At 33.5% G+C, this 14,195-nt stretch overlaps 1 protein-coding gene across 1 annotated transcript in view; it reads right to left on the bottom strand.

Moving 5' to 3' along the window:
- LOC142344104 (uncharacterized) overlaps positions 1 to 14,195 on the bottom strand; it is a 72,075-nt gene that overhangs the window by 41,793 nt on the left and 16,087 nt on the right. Inside the window, exon 5 of the mRNA XM_075395593.1 lies at positions 5,936 to 6,024. Within this exon, the coding sequence (XP_075251708.1) occupies positions 5,936 to 6,024 (89 nt within the window). The remainder of the gene's footprint in view (positions 1 to 5,935; positions 6,025 to 14,195) is intronic.

The following is a 14,195-nucleotide window of genomic DNA, read 5'->3' as shown; positions in this document are numbered from 1 at the left end:
AAATTTCTATTATTAGACATTGGCTCATGTTTTTCTCGTTTTGTCACATTTCCACATATTGCAAACTCACATATTACCTTATTGGCGTTCACAATAAGACACATTGGAACATATAAAAACTTTTAAAGGCATGGACTATGGTTTTAACGGCTTCGACACCTCTTTCTCGAAGAGTATAATTGAATTTTTTTTACAGTTTTCTTCAACTATTGTTTTCACCTTGTCTATTTAGTAGTACGAAAATATCTGAATAATCACAGTTATCATTGGCATTACATGATGGATTAAGTGAGCTTTTATTCAGATTTTAGTATATAGCTGGTGGCTTTCATGACTTTTTAAGCAGTTGTTTTAAAAAATAACAATTTAAACTTTTGTTCTTTTATGCCTATTTTTTATTTATTCTCGTTTTTTAAAGGTCACATATGACATTTTGCTGTCAAGAGAAGTTGCAAGTGTACAAAATCTAACCTTTTTAAGGAGTTCGTAATGAAGTGACTGGTTTCGACACAAGTTCTTCACAAAAAATATAAACTCATTTTTGATTTTTGTCGATATTGGACGTTCCTATTGTAGACGTAAGACATATTCTGATTAATTACGGGTTTCAATCGGTTGCTTTGCACGAATAAACAAACCTATTTAATTAGTTCATTTTGAAGCTAATGGCTTTCCTGACTTTGAAAATATTTGGTTTCCAAAAATACAAAAGTATTACTTGGTTGTGCCCCCGTTTTTTTCTTTTTTTTTTGAACTGATTTTAAACAAAAAGATCTCGTATACTGTATCATTGGAGTTCGTGGAGTTCGAGGAAGGCTCAAATGAACATATTTTGGCGCGCAGTATATGCCTTTACGGCTTTGACAGCGTTTTCTGGCAAATTTTAATTGAATTTTTTTTGTTTCTATTTTTTGTTCTTTTTGTAACCGCATAAAAAGATGAATTAAGACAGGTCTTAATGCCCTACTATAGAGGCGTATGTGATCATAAACATGTAGGATGTTTTCAATTGCTATCTAATGGTTTTCAAACTGACTGTTTTTAAAAATTTAAGCAAATATTTTAACTTTGCTGTTTTTTTTCTTTTTTGTCTAACTGTTACCGAGCGTTATTATGGAGTGGTCTCATATCTTTTCTAGTGAAGTAAAACTGTTTTTGTTTAGCTTAAGTTTTATGGGACGCTATTTGTGACCATGCTAATAACCTTTTTAACAAACGGACAATGAATTGGATGTAATTAATGTTTGTTGTTGTTGTAGTTTCATTTTGTTGTTCGTCTTGACTTGCTTTCTTAATAATTGCGGATCTAATCAATCTAATGTGGCTTTTTTTACTCCACTGAGTTATCTGCGTTTCAGGTGATCTTTTTGTTCCTACACTTTTTTTTGAAAAATACTTGAATTTTTGAGGGGTCTTCTATCTGTTCCTCATTTGTAGACATTTATGCCAAAAATGCAGAAGAGCGGGGTCGGAACTTAGTGTGAGAACGCACATTACCGATCCTCCTTGTTAAAAAAATGAAAAAGAATAGAAAAACAATTTTTCGATGTGGCAAATTATTATGGTTCCAAAAGCTGCTTTACAAAACTTAGAGACCGATAGCAAATAAATAAATATACAAAAGGCTATTGTGGGAAATAGAGCGCCCAAATTTGACGCAATTTAAATAATTCCTGATTCAAAATTAAATTTGTTAAATTTCGTAAATCTGATAACAAAGTATCTCAAATGTCGAAACAAACTGCCAAACGAAAGTACTGCAAACCAAAATTGACTGCGGATTGTGGAAACTCGATAAACCGTTAAAAAAGCACTACAATCGCAAAAATACTTCAAACTTCAATCTCAAATAACAGTAAACTGTAAGAAATTGCCAACTGCACACACAATTTTTCAGATAGAAAGCAAACAAAAGCTTTAAGTTGTACCTCAAACAACATTAATTTGAAGATCTAGAGCTTTAACTTTGAGATAAAATGTAACAAAGGCAAAATAAAGCATGCAAATAGTGAGATCAAAAATTTTGAATTATAAAAAGACAGAACACGTATTCAACCAAAACTATTGTTGAATGATAGAATGACACCTCCCCAAAAAAATTCAAAACACTTGAATATCAGCGAATTCCAGCATCCTTATAATAGATAATTCACGAAATTAGAAAATCTTGGTTCATAAACGATCAACGATCATTGTTATCAGTTCAACCCATGCAATCAATCATGCAATCAAAATAGTTTCCTTTTTGGAAAAATTGTTTGAGGTAAAACTTCCTGTTCTGGACAATCACATTTCAGCCGCCACTGAGGTACAACTAGTATGATAATTCATTAAATTTGGGCTCCCCGCTCATTGGGTGAGTCAAAAACTTATCACTATAGATTGTCCCCGCTCATGGATGATAGATACTTGAACAGGTGAGAGCGGTTGTTTTAAAAATATTTAATGTGCAAACTTATGCCGGTTTTTTAATCTATATATCGATAGCTCCCATTAACTCAATGTTTTCCCTTAGACAGTTATTACCGTCAATTTTCCTGTCTAAAAACATGAAAGAGAGTTTGACGAACATCTTTTGTATCTGGCAGAGAACCAGCTTAACATTGCCAAATCGGCAAATTTGAAAGAACTTTGGATCTTTGACGGAAGTTTAGGAAAACCGAGAAAAAGGTAACGTGACTATGATGTCAAAGTTTCAAAATGAACTCAGCAGAATCACACAATCTTTGTTTGAAAAAAAAATACTCACAATGACAGTTGAAAATGATTTTGTAAAACGTGACACAACATATGCGTGATTCGTACCTTCCTTTGGAGAATACAACCACACCATAGACCAATGGCCTACTGATCAAGTTGCACAAGATCTGGTGAGTCAGTAATACGATGTCCCCCTAAGAAAAAGCACAAATAAGATCAGAAACACAAAACCCTAGTCAAATACAGTTAGTTATTCAGGATAATAAAAGAAATAGTGCTTGAATTGAATGCCAATAGATGCTGTATGGGGGAGGGGACTGCAAATGTTGGCCGACAGTCGACAGGGGCTTCAGCTGACACGTATAAAAGAGAACGACAGCTTAATTCTAATTGGTCTACAAATCTTGTTGGTGAACATATCACAAGTTTGTACAACCATTACAATTGGTGTGCGGATGGGCTGTCGGATTTGTCACATTTCCACATATTGCAAACTCACATATTACCTTATTGGCGTTCACAATAAGACACATTGGAACATATAAAAACTTTTAAAGGCATGGACTATGGTTTTAACGGCTTCGACACCTCTTTCTCGAAGAGTATAATTGAATTTTTTTTACAGTTTTCTTCAACTATTGTTTTCACCTTGTCTATTTAGTAGTACGAAAATATCTGAATAATCACAGTTATCATTGGCATTACATGATGGATTAAGTGAGCTTTTATTCAGATTTTAGTATATAGCTGGTGGCTTTCATGACTTTTTAAGCAGTTGTTTTAAAAAATAACATTTTAAACTTTTGTTCTTTTATGCCTATTTTTTATTTATTCTCGTTTTTTAAAGGTCACATATGACATTTTGCTGTCAAGAGAAGTTGCAAGTGTACAAAATCTAACCTTTTTAAGGAGTTCGTAATGAAGTGACTGGTTTCGACACAAGTTCTTCACAAAAAATATAAACTCATTTTTGATTTTTGTCGATATTGGACGTTCCTATTGTAGACGTAAGACATATTCTGATTAATTACGGGTTTCAATCGGTTGCTTTGCACGAATAAACAAACCTATTTAATTAGTTCATTTTGAAGCTAATGGCTTTCCTGACTTTGAAAATATTTGGTTTCCAAAAATACAAAAGTATTACTTGGTTGTGCCCCCGTTTTTTTCTTTTTTTTTGAACTGATTTTAAACAAAAAGATCTCGTATACTGTATCATTGGAGTTCGTGGAGTTCGAGGAAGGCTCAAATGAACATATTTTGGCGCGCAGTATATGCCTTTACGGCTTTGACAGCGTTTTCTGGCAAATTTTAATTGAATTTTTTTTGTTTCTATTTTTTGTTCTTTTTGTAACCGCATAAAAAGATGAATTAAGACAGGTCTTAATGCCCTACTATAGAGGCGTATGTGATCATAAACATGTAGGATGTTTTCAATTGCTATCTAATGGTTTTCAAACTGACTGTTTTTAAAAATTTAAGCAAATATTTTAACTTTGCTGTTTTTTTTCTTTTTTGTCTAACTGTTACCGAGCGTTATTATGGAGTGGTCTCATATCTTTTCTAGTGAAGTAAAAGTTGTTTTTGTTTAGCTTAAGTTTTATGGGACGCTATTTGTGACCTTGCTAATAACCTTTTTAACAAACGGACAATGAATTGGATGTAATTAATGTTTGTTGTTGTTGTAGTTTCATTTTGTTGTTCGTCTTGACTTGCTTTCTTAATAATTGCGGATCTAATCAATCTAATGTGGCTTTTTTTACTCCACTGAGTTATCTGCGTTTCAGGTGATCTTTTTGTTCCTACACTTTTTTTTTGAAAAATACTTGAATTTTTGAGGGGTCTTCTATCTGTTCCTCATTTGTAGACATTTATGCCAAAAATGCAGAAGAGCGGGGTCGGAACTTAGTGTGAGAACGCACATTACCGATCCTCCTTGTTAAAAAAATGAAAAAGAATAGAAAAACAATTTTTCGATGTGGCAAATTATTATGGTTCCAAAAGCTGCTTTACAAAACGTAGAGACCGATAGCAAATAAATAAATATACAAAAGGCTATTGTGGGAAATAGAGCGCCCAAATTTGACGCAATTTAAATAATTCCTGATTCAAAATTAAATTTGTTAAATTTCGTAAATCTGATAACAAAGTATCTCAAATGTCGAAACAAACTGCCAAACGAAAGTACTGCAAACCAAAATTGACTGCGGATTGTGGAAACTCGATAAACCGTTAAAAAAGCACTACAATCGCAAAAATACTTCAAACTTCAATCTCAAATAACAGTAAACTGTAAGAAATTGCCAACTGCACACACAATTTTTCAGATAGAAAGCAAACAAAAGCTTTAATTTGTACCTCAACCAACATTAATTTGAAGATCTAGAGCTTTAACTTTGAGATAAAATGTAACAAAGGCAAAATAAAGCATGCAAATAGTGAGACCAAAAATTTTGAATTATAAAAAGACAGAACACGTATTCAACCAAAACTATTGTTGAATGATAGAATGACACCTCCCCAAAAAAATTCAAAACACTTGAATATCAGCGAAATCCAGCATCCTTATAATAGATAATTCACGAAATTAGAAAATCTTGGTTCATAAACGATCAACGATCATTGTTATCAGTTCAACCCATGCAATCAATCATGCAATCAAAATAGTTTCCTTTTTGGAAAAAATGTTTGAGGTAAAACTTCCTGTTCTGGACAATCACATTTCAGCCGCCACTGAGGTACAACTAGTATGATAATTCATTAAATTTGGGCTCCCCGCTCATTGGGTGAGTCAAAAACTTATCACTATAGATTGTCCCCGCTCATGGATGATAGATACTTGAACAGGTGAGAGCGGTTGTTTTAAAAATATTTAATGTGCAAACTTATGCCGGTTTTTTAATCTATATATCGATAGCTCCCATTAACTCAATGTTTTCCCTTAGACAGTTATTACCGTCAATTTTCCTGTCTAAAAACATGAAAGAGAGTTTGACGAACATCTTTTGTATCTGGCAGAGAACCAGCTTAACATTGCCAAATCGGCAAATTTGAAAGAACTTTGGATCTTTGACGGAAGTTTAGGAAAACCGAGAAAAAGGTAACGTGACTATGATGTCAAAGTTTCAAAATGAACTCAGCAGAATCACACAATCTTTGTTTGAAAAAAAAATACTCACAATGACAGTTGAAAATGATTTTGTAAAACGTGACACAACATATGCGTGATTCGTACCTTCCTTTGGAGAATACAACCACACCATAGACCAATGGCCTACTGATCAAGTTGCACAAGATCTGGTGAGTCAGTAATACGATGTCCCCCTAAGAAAAAGCACAAATAAGATCAGAAACACAAAACCCTAGTCAAATACAGTTAGTTATTCAGGATAATAAAAGAAATAGTGCTTGAATTGAATGCCAATAGATGCTGTATGGGGGAGGGGACTGCAAATGTTGGCCGACAGTCGACAGGGGCTTCAGCTGACACGTATAAAAGAGAACGACAGCTTAATTCTAATTGGTCTACAAATCTTGTTGGTGAACATATCACAAGTTTGTACAACCATTACAATTGGTGTGCGGATGGGCTGTCGGATTAAATTCTACTTTTTAGACATCTAGCGTTTGCAGACAAGCTAAATTGCAGGTAGCATGCCTGCGAAATTAGCTGTAAAATACTATACGTGCCATTTATGTAGAATAGATTGCCCAAAAATTACCAGCAAACTCAAAAGAACAGATTTATGTTAAGCAGGTACTTATTGACGTGAAAATACAGTTGAAAATTGTGATTAAAGTGTAGTAAAATTTCTCCATGTTTATTAGAATGTTTCAAAGTAAGACCGACCAGAAAACTAGACAATTTGAACAATACTTATACCCACCCTATAATAAGAAGTATGCATCCGTGCAGTTGTTATAAATAAATTCTTCGTTGCCCTCTTGACGTTCATTTGGTTTCAACTTGGCTCAAAATGTTTAATCACCAAAAGAAGGATGGGAAATTTATGCTTAAAATTTTACGGACAGAACAGATAATTTCACTGTATTTTGCACTTGTTGTTGAAAATAAACAATATTGTGATTGTCTCAAAAGGTGTCAGATTCCCTACAAATGACTGAGTCTGAGATATGAAAACGCCTAATAGCTACAGATAAGCAGTTAGTCTAACTGAAAGACAAAAAAGACTTCCTTAAAAGAAACATGCGCAAATGGCTAGTGAATTTACCTAACACTTTTGCAGTTACGTTCAAATTTTAGGTAAATACTAATAATTTAGTGAATACTAACAATTTAGTGGCCGACAGACGACAGGGGCTTCAGCTGACAAGTATAAAAGAGAACGACAGCTTAATTCTAATTGGTCTACAAATCTTGTTGGTGAACATATCACAAGTTTGTACAACCATTACAATTGGTGTGCGGGTGGGTTGTCGGATTAAATTCTACTTTTTAGACATCTAGCGTTTGCAGACAAGCTAAATTGCAGGTAGCATGCCTGCGAAATTAGCTGTAAAATACTATACGTGCCATTTATGTAGAATAGATTGCCCAAAAATTACCAGCAAACTCAAAAGAACAGATTTATGTTAAGTAGGTACCTATTGACGTGAAAATACAGTTGAAAATTGTGATTAAAGTGTAGTAAAATTTCTCCATGTTTATTAGAATGTTTCAAAGTAAGACCGACCAGAAAACTAGACAATTTGAACAATACTTATACCCACCCTATAATAAGAAGTATGCATCCGTGCAGTTGTTATAAATAAATTCTTCGTTGCCCTCTTGACGTTCATTTGGTTTCCACTTGGCTCAAAATGTTTAATCACCAAAAGAAGTATGGGAAATTTATGCTTAAAATTTTACGGACAGAACAGATAATTTCACTGTATTTTGCACTTGTTGTTGAAAATAAACAATATTGTGATTGTCTCAAAAGGTGTCAGATTCCCTACAAATGACTGAGTCTGAGATATGAAAACGCCTAATAGCTACAGATAAGCAGTTAGACTAACTGAAAGACAAAAAAGACTTCCTTAAAAGAAACATGCGCAAATGGCTAGTGAATTTACCTAACACATTTGCAGTTACGTTCAAATTTTAGGTAAATACTAATAATTTAGTGAATAATAAAGTTTTCGGTGAGTGTACCTGCAAAATTTAAATGCAAATGGCAGGTAGAAATAGTTGTATTGATAGCAGTGCAAAAATTCTAGGTAACTTGTAGGTAATTTTACCTAGAATTGCAGGTAATGTAAAGCGTTTGCAGGTCAGATCAGGGGGAGTTGCAACAAAGAGCAATTTACTTGCAAATTCTAGGTAGCTTTACCTGCGTTTTATAATAAATCTAAACTCAAAGTTGACATTGAAAACATGGCATAGTAAGTCGCAAGTAAAGTAGCAACTCAACTGAGCCTTCGAAAGATCAGACAACTTTAAAGGACCAAAAGAAGGGAGACCTCGCCAGCTTAGATTATCAATCATTGCTCCAGATGTTGCGTTTGACGATCGTACGCATAGATTTGAATAGCCGAACAGATTGGAAGACAATAAAGAAACCTATTAGTAGGACCTTGCTTCAATATAAAGTTGATCTTGGCCAGCCATGTGTGGCTACATACGAAACGAAAGGAGTGTTTATAGTGATAACGAGAGATATAGCAAGAAACAACTAAATTGTGATGTCACTTTTCTGACATTTTTGGACATGATTGGAAGGCTTGTTTACTGAACCAATGAACCCCTCAAAACTAGGGGCAGAACAGAGCGATTAACTTATATGTGGTTTAATGACATGCGCACGCTGATTACGGCTGAAGCCAAACGTTTTTCGCTCACAATAATGTTTCGGACATGAGAATTGGGAATAAACGATCTAGCGTTATCGCTGTGAGCAACTTGATCGTAATTGTTCCGACACCTCTTGAGGGGGGGGGGGGGGGGGGGGGGGGGGGGACTATATACTCAAATGGGTTTTTTTTGTTCAGTCAATTTTGGCCGATAGATATATTCATCTTAGAGAGTTGAGACTGGTATCATTAGAATATGGAATTAAAAAGATTTTTTGATTTTCGTTTTGTACAAGGAGATATCGAGGTTTAAACTTTTGAGAAAATAGAGTGAATTCCGTTGATTTCATTCACCTTTTTTCGGAATTTTCGACTAATATTTCACCAATTTTGATAAAATTTAATAAAAATTTTCAAGTAAAATGATGCTGATTTTACGTTTAAAGACAATATATATTGTCGGCTATTTCCATTGAATTTTTTTTGTCACAAATTCCGGCCAAATATTTCACAAAATTCAGACTTTTTTATCAAAAGCAAATAAGTTTCTTTAGTCCACTTTGATTAAATTTGCAGGAAGTGTACACGCAAAAACCACTAACACAATCTTTGTAGAATGAAAAGGGAGCTAATTCTACTTCAACTTCCGTTGAGAGTGCTCTGTAATTAAAATTGCTGCATTTTTTTAAATTTTTTTAACTAACAAAATATCTATATCAATGAAATTCGAAAAATTAAGTATTCCTAAGGGACAATCATCAAATCATCTTTAGCAGAACTAGTTTTGTACCGATCTTGGAGCGTTACAATCTAAAAATAAATTGGATTGTAATCAGTCGGTTTTTTATATAAAAAACTCGATCTTTTTTATATTAATCAAACAACAGCACATTTTAAATCAAAGCTTCCTAGTGATAGGTCCTATTGGCTTCCTAACTAGCTCCCAAATGTTTATCTAGTTGGATGCTTGAAAGCTTTTGGTCGTTTTGACTTTTGAAATAATTGATTTTAAAAAAAAATGGGTTATTGAACTTTGCCTCCATTTTGCTCTTAATTTGGTCATTTTGTAGCTTAGTAACAGCAATCAAAAAGTGATCGTTCTTTCTGCTGAATTCAAATTAGTCTTAATTGCTATTTTAAGCCTTATGTTATGGTGTTCTGGCTTTGATACTACTAGATTTCTCATTTTTTTTTTTAGTTTTGCCCATTTTTCATTATCCTAATTTTGTCAAATTATCACGTTATCGGCGTTTCAAATATCACATTTTTCGCGTTCAAATTAACGCACAATTGATAATATTTAAATTGTTAAAGATATAGATTGTGGTTCTTTACCGCTTCGACAATACTTTCTCGAAGAATTTAATTGAAATTTTAAATTTTGTCTGTAACTGTCGTTTTTACTTTGTCTTTTTAGTCGTATTTTTTTCCTGTACAATGACCCAGTTGGATTGACTTTTCATGGACAAGTTTATGAGTCGGTGTTGTGATATTAGAATCTAGATGATGGCTTTCATGACGTTGGAAACGATTGTCTTCCAAAATGAAAAAAAAACACTTCAACTTCGCAATTTTGTTCATTTTATTGTCTGTTTGTTACCTGATCTCATAAAATAAAGGTTAAAGATGACATGATTTTTGTCAAAGAAGGTGTCAAAAGGGATTGGTGTCATGAAATCTAATGTTTTTAAGGAAATCGTTATGACTTTACTGGCTTCGAAACGGGTTTTTCAAAAAAAAAAAAAGAAAAAAAAAAATGATTTTTGTCATATATGACGCTCTTTTTGTAGACGTAAGACATATTCTGGATAATTTCAGGTCTCAAGGACTTCATTTGGAGAAATAAACAAACCTATTCAATTTTTCATTTTGCAATTAATTGTCTTCATGTCTTTGGAAAAAAATATTTTTCGATAAAAAACAATTATTACATAATCTTGCTTTTTTCTTTTCTGTCTAACTGATACTTATTTTCCTTAATAAGAGATCACATAAAACGTTTCAAGGGAAACTGTCAAAAGGGATTGGTATCACAAAATCTAATGTTTTAAGAGAATTCGTTATGACGTTACTGGCTTCCACACGGGTTTTTCACAAAAAAATTGAATTAATTTTTGATTTTTGTCATATTTGACGATCTTTTTGTAGACGTAAGACATATGCCAGATAATTGCAGGTAAAAAAAATTTCCGTTGCAAAAATGGCCGAACCTATTCATATTTTTTATTTTGTAATTAATGGCTTTTATTTCTTTGGAAATAAATTTTTTTCGAAAAAAAAACAAGTATTATATAATTTTGCTTGTTTTCTTTTTTGTCCAATTGTTACTTATTTTTATTGATGAGCGATCCCATAATACATTATTGGTGTTTGACGAAGGTGCAATCGAACACTTTTTTTGGTGGCCAAATTATGGCTTTATGGCTTCCAAAGCATTTTCTGGCAAGTTTTAATTGATTTTTTGTTTGTTGTCTATTTGTTGTTCTTCCTGTAACTGCATAAAAATTGAATACCGAGAGTTCTTAATTCCCTTCTATAGAAGCATTGGTAATTATAAACCTATGGGATATTTTAATTGATTCCTAATGGTTTTCATTACTTTGAAATTAATTGTTTTTTAAAAAAAAATTAGCAAATTTTCAAACTTTAAAGTTTCTGTTCTTTTTTGTCTTTTTATTACCAAGCCTCATTATGAGCAACTGAATAACCATTTTTTGTTGAATTACAAGTCATTTTGCTTATTTTTAGTTTTTTCTGACTCTATTTTGACTTTGTTATTAGGATTTGTTTTTTAAATCCTACATAAGTTTTTTGATGTAATTAATGTTTGTTGTTGTTGTTTAATTTTGCCTTCGTCTGCGCTCGCTTTCTTCATGTCGGCATTTCTCAACAATCTAATGCATCATTTTTTACTCCACTGAGTTATTTGCTTTGGAGGCTATCTTTTCGTTATACACCAGTTTTTTTGAAAAATGCTTGAATTTTTGTGTTTTTCTATCTGATCCTCATTTGATAGACAATTATGCCAAAATTGTGCATGAGCGGGATCGGTACCTTATGTGCAATCGCACATTACCGAGCCTCCTTGTTTAGTAATAAATATACAAACATGAATCAAGGGAAACATTAACATACGGGATTGTTTGAGCGTTTTTGTTTCGGACTCTTGGAAACATGTTAAATAGACCATGAACACAGCCGACGATGTCCAAGCGAACTCGAAAACAACTGAAAGAAGAAAATATCATTTATATGTTTATTTCATTTGAAAAATAATTTTTTACTATATCTTTTCGTTTATTTTTCTGATCTTTTTCGTTAAAATGGACTTTGATCAATTGCTATCATTGTTATTTGGACGCTCGGTTTTACTGCAATTTTATGAAATGGACTTTATCAACATTTGCTAGCATTTCGATAGCAAGTGCTACAATTAACATCGCAAGCAACAAAACTCCAGAACCGCAAAGATGTAAAATGGGAGACATCCTCATGTTCTAAATTGAATAATTAGCAATTGAAAAACGTTAACTTGCGAGCCATTTTTTGAGACAGACTAGACAGACTTAATAAAGTCACAACTTTATTCACCTCAATACAAAGCGCATGAGAGTGTTATAAAACACACACTGCTCGCTTAAATCCTCCCACCTATAGAAACCTGATTCTAATAACTACTGACTTCAAACAGATGAACTCGATTACAACCCAACCATGCAAGATTCTCATGAAAAATACAAAGTAGATGGTCGCGTCTAGAAATCGGAATCAAAATCTATCTCACATGTCAATCAAGTAAAGTGTTTTTTAGATAATCTAAGTTTTTCTGTATATTTTAGCATGGTTAAGAACTATAAATACTGGCTAAATTTTGTTTATTTCTGGAACTAATTCCAATTCAAAATTTACTTTATTACTTTTTTTGACTTGTGCTCGAGACCACAATAATGACGCCCTAACGACTGACCGAATACATTAGGACCTGCGGAAAAAAACGTCAAATAGAACGCTTTGAGTACAGTCGGTTGACCTTGATGTTTTTGCATTCTCTCTAGACAGCGCTTACACAGGCTGATTTCTTTTCTCTGCATCGTATCTTTAACCTATTATTGGACTTGATCTAACTTTTATTGAGCGAATTATTTGACTGTTTTGACTTTTTTTCTTTGATTATCATCGATGGAGAGCATGGATGCAACCAGCAGTAGCAAAGGGCAGAGTATCGTGAGTACAATTGAAAACGATAAGGTAAATGATCTAACAAAAGAAGTTTGGAGCCTCCGCAAAACCGTAGTTGAACAACAGAAACAAATTGATGCGCTGAAAGATAAACAAGGAAACATAAACGACCGCCTCAGGGCTCAAGAACGCTATACGAGGAAAGATAGTGTACTAATAATAAACCCCCCTTTTGACGCCAGAACAGCTAAAGATGTTACGAGTGAGACGCTAGTTTTTTTTTGAAAAATTGTTGCAAATCAAGCTAGCCTATTGTGATATAAAAGCATGCCATATCGTAGCAGGAACCTTGAAAGGTAACTCAATGCCTACAGTGGTTTGCAAGTTTCTATACTTTGCGGATAAAAACTTGATCTGGACAAAAAAACGAAAATTACTAAATGTGAAAAACAATATCAACGGACTGAATATCTACATAAACGAACCATTGCCTGAGTGCGAAGCACTAATAAAGCAAGAGGCGAGCAAGCGAAACTTTATTACGTCTACTCATAATTGTACGGTCTCTGTTATGGTGAATGATGACAAATCGGACAAAACAAAGTTTGTTAGAGTATATGAAATTGAGGATTTGGTTAAACTGATCCCGGTTAAACGAAAACGACCATTCGAAAACACCTTCTCAGCAAATGATTGCGAGATGCCTGATGCTAAACGGTCAAACAACCAAGCAAACTAAATTTTCATTGCTCTCAACTCACTATGGAAGTAAATAACTGACTGTGATTTTGTTTGAAGTAATTTAATTCTTTTTGTTGCTTTAGCTAAATTAAGTATTTTGTTTCTAGCGGATAATAACTCTTTCAACTAAGACTTAAAAATCTAGGTTAAAAAATTAGTAGTTATTTTTAAAAATATTGTCATATGTTCGCGTTTTCGGCTCCAACCTGTGACTTCCGCGGGAAACCTGAACCTAGTCTGTGATTTTGGCATTCCAGGTTTTGGTGTTTGGAGCTGATTATTATTTTTACACTACCGTCCCTTGGCTTTTTGAACTGACACTCTGTGATTTCCGCGGAGTCCGTTCAAATTGTCAAATATGGTATTGGTTAAAAGACAGAACAGTAAAGGTTAGTGCCAACATGAAGTAACATAAACCTTTTTTTTCTCTCTTTTTTCTTTTTTTTGGGTAAATCCCGTAATTTTTTCTCTCTCCCTCATATGTGAAGAGCCGCAAAAACCAAATGTAATTTAGGCTATTGTTATGTGTCCGGGGGATCGATTTGGCCTGTGTATCCGCTTTTTATGAGAAAAAACTGATTTTCAACAGAGACACAAACGACGCTTGCGTTACAAAAAATTCATTAAATTGGCTGCAAAACATGAGATCACTGCCGCGAAACTTTGACGAGTTTAATGTTTACTTGAATACCATGGAATTGAAATCTGACTTGATTTGCATTACAGAAACTTGGCTTTCTGAACAGATTTCGTGTGAAATTTTTAAATTTGATGGTTACCAT

Source organism: Convolutriloba macropyga, chromosome 8 (assembly GCF_964194025.1).
Source record: "Convolutriloba macropyga chromosome 8, txConMacr16.3, whole genome shotgun sequence".
Classification (NCBI taxonomy): domain Eukaryota; kingdom Metazoa; phylum Xenacoelomorpha; order Acoela; family Convolutidae; genus Convolutriloba; species Convolutriloba macropyga.
This window is presented reverse-complemented; position numbering and strand designations above follow the sequence as displayed.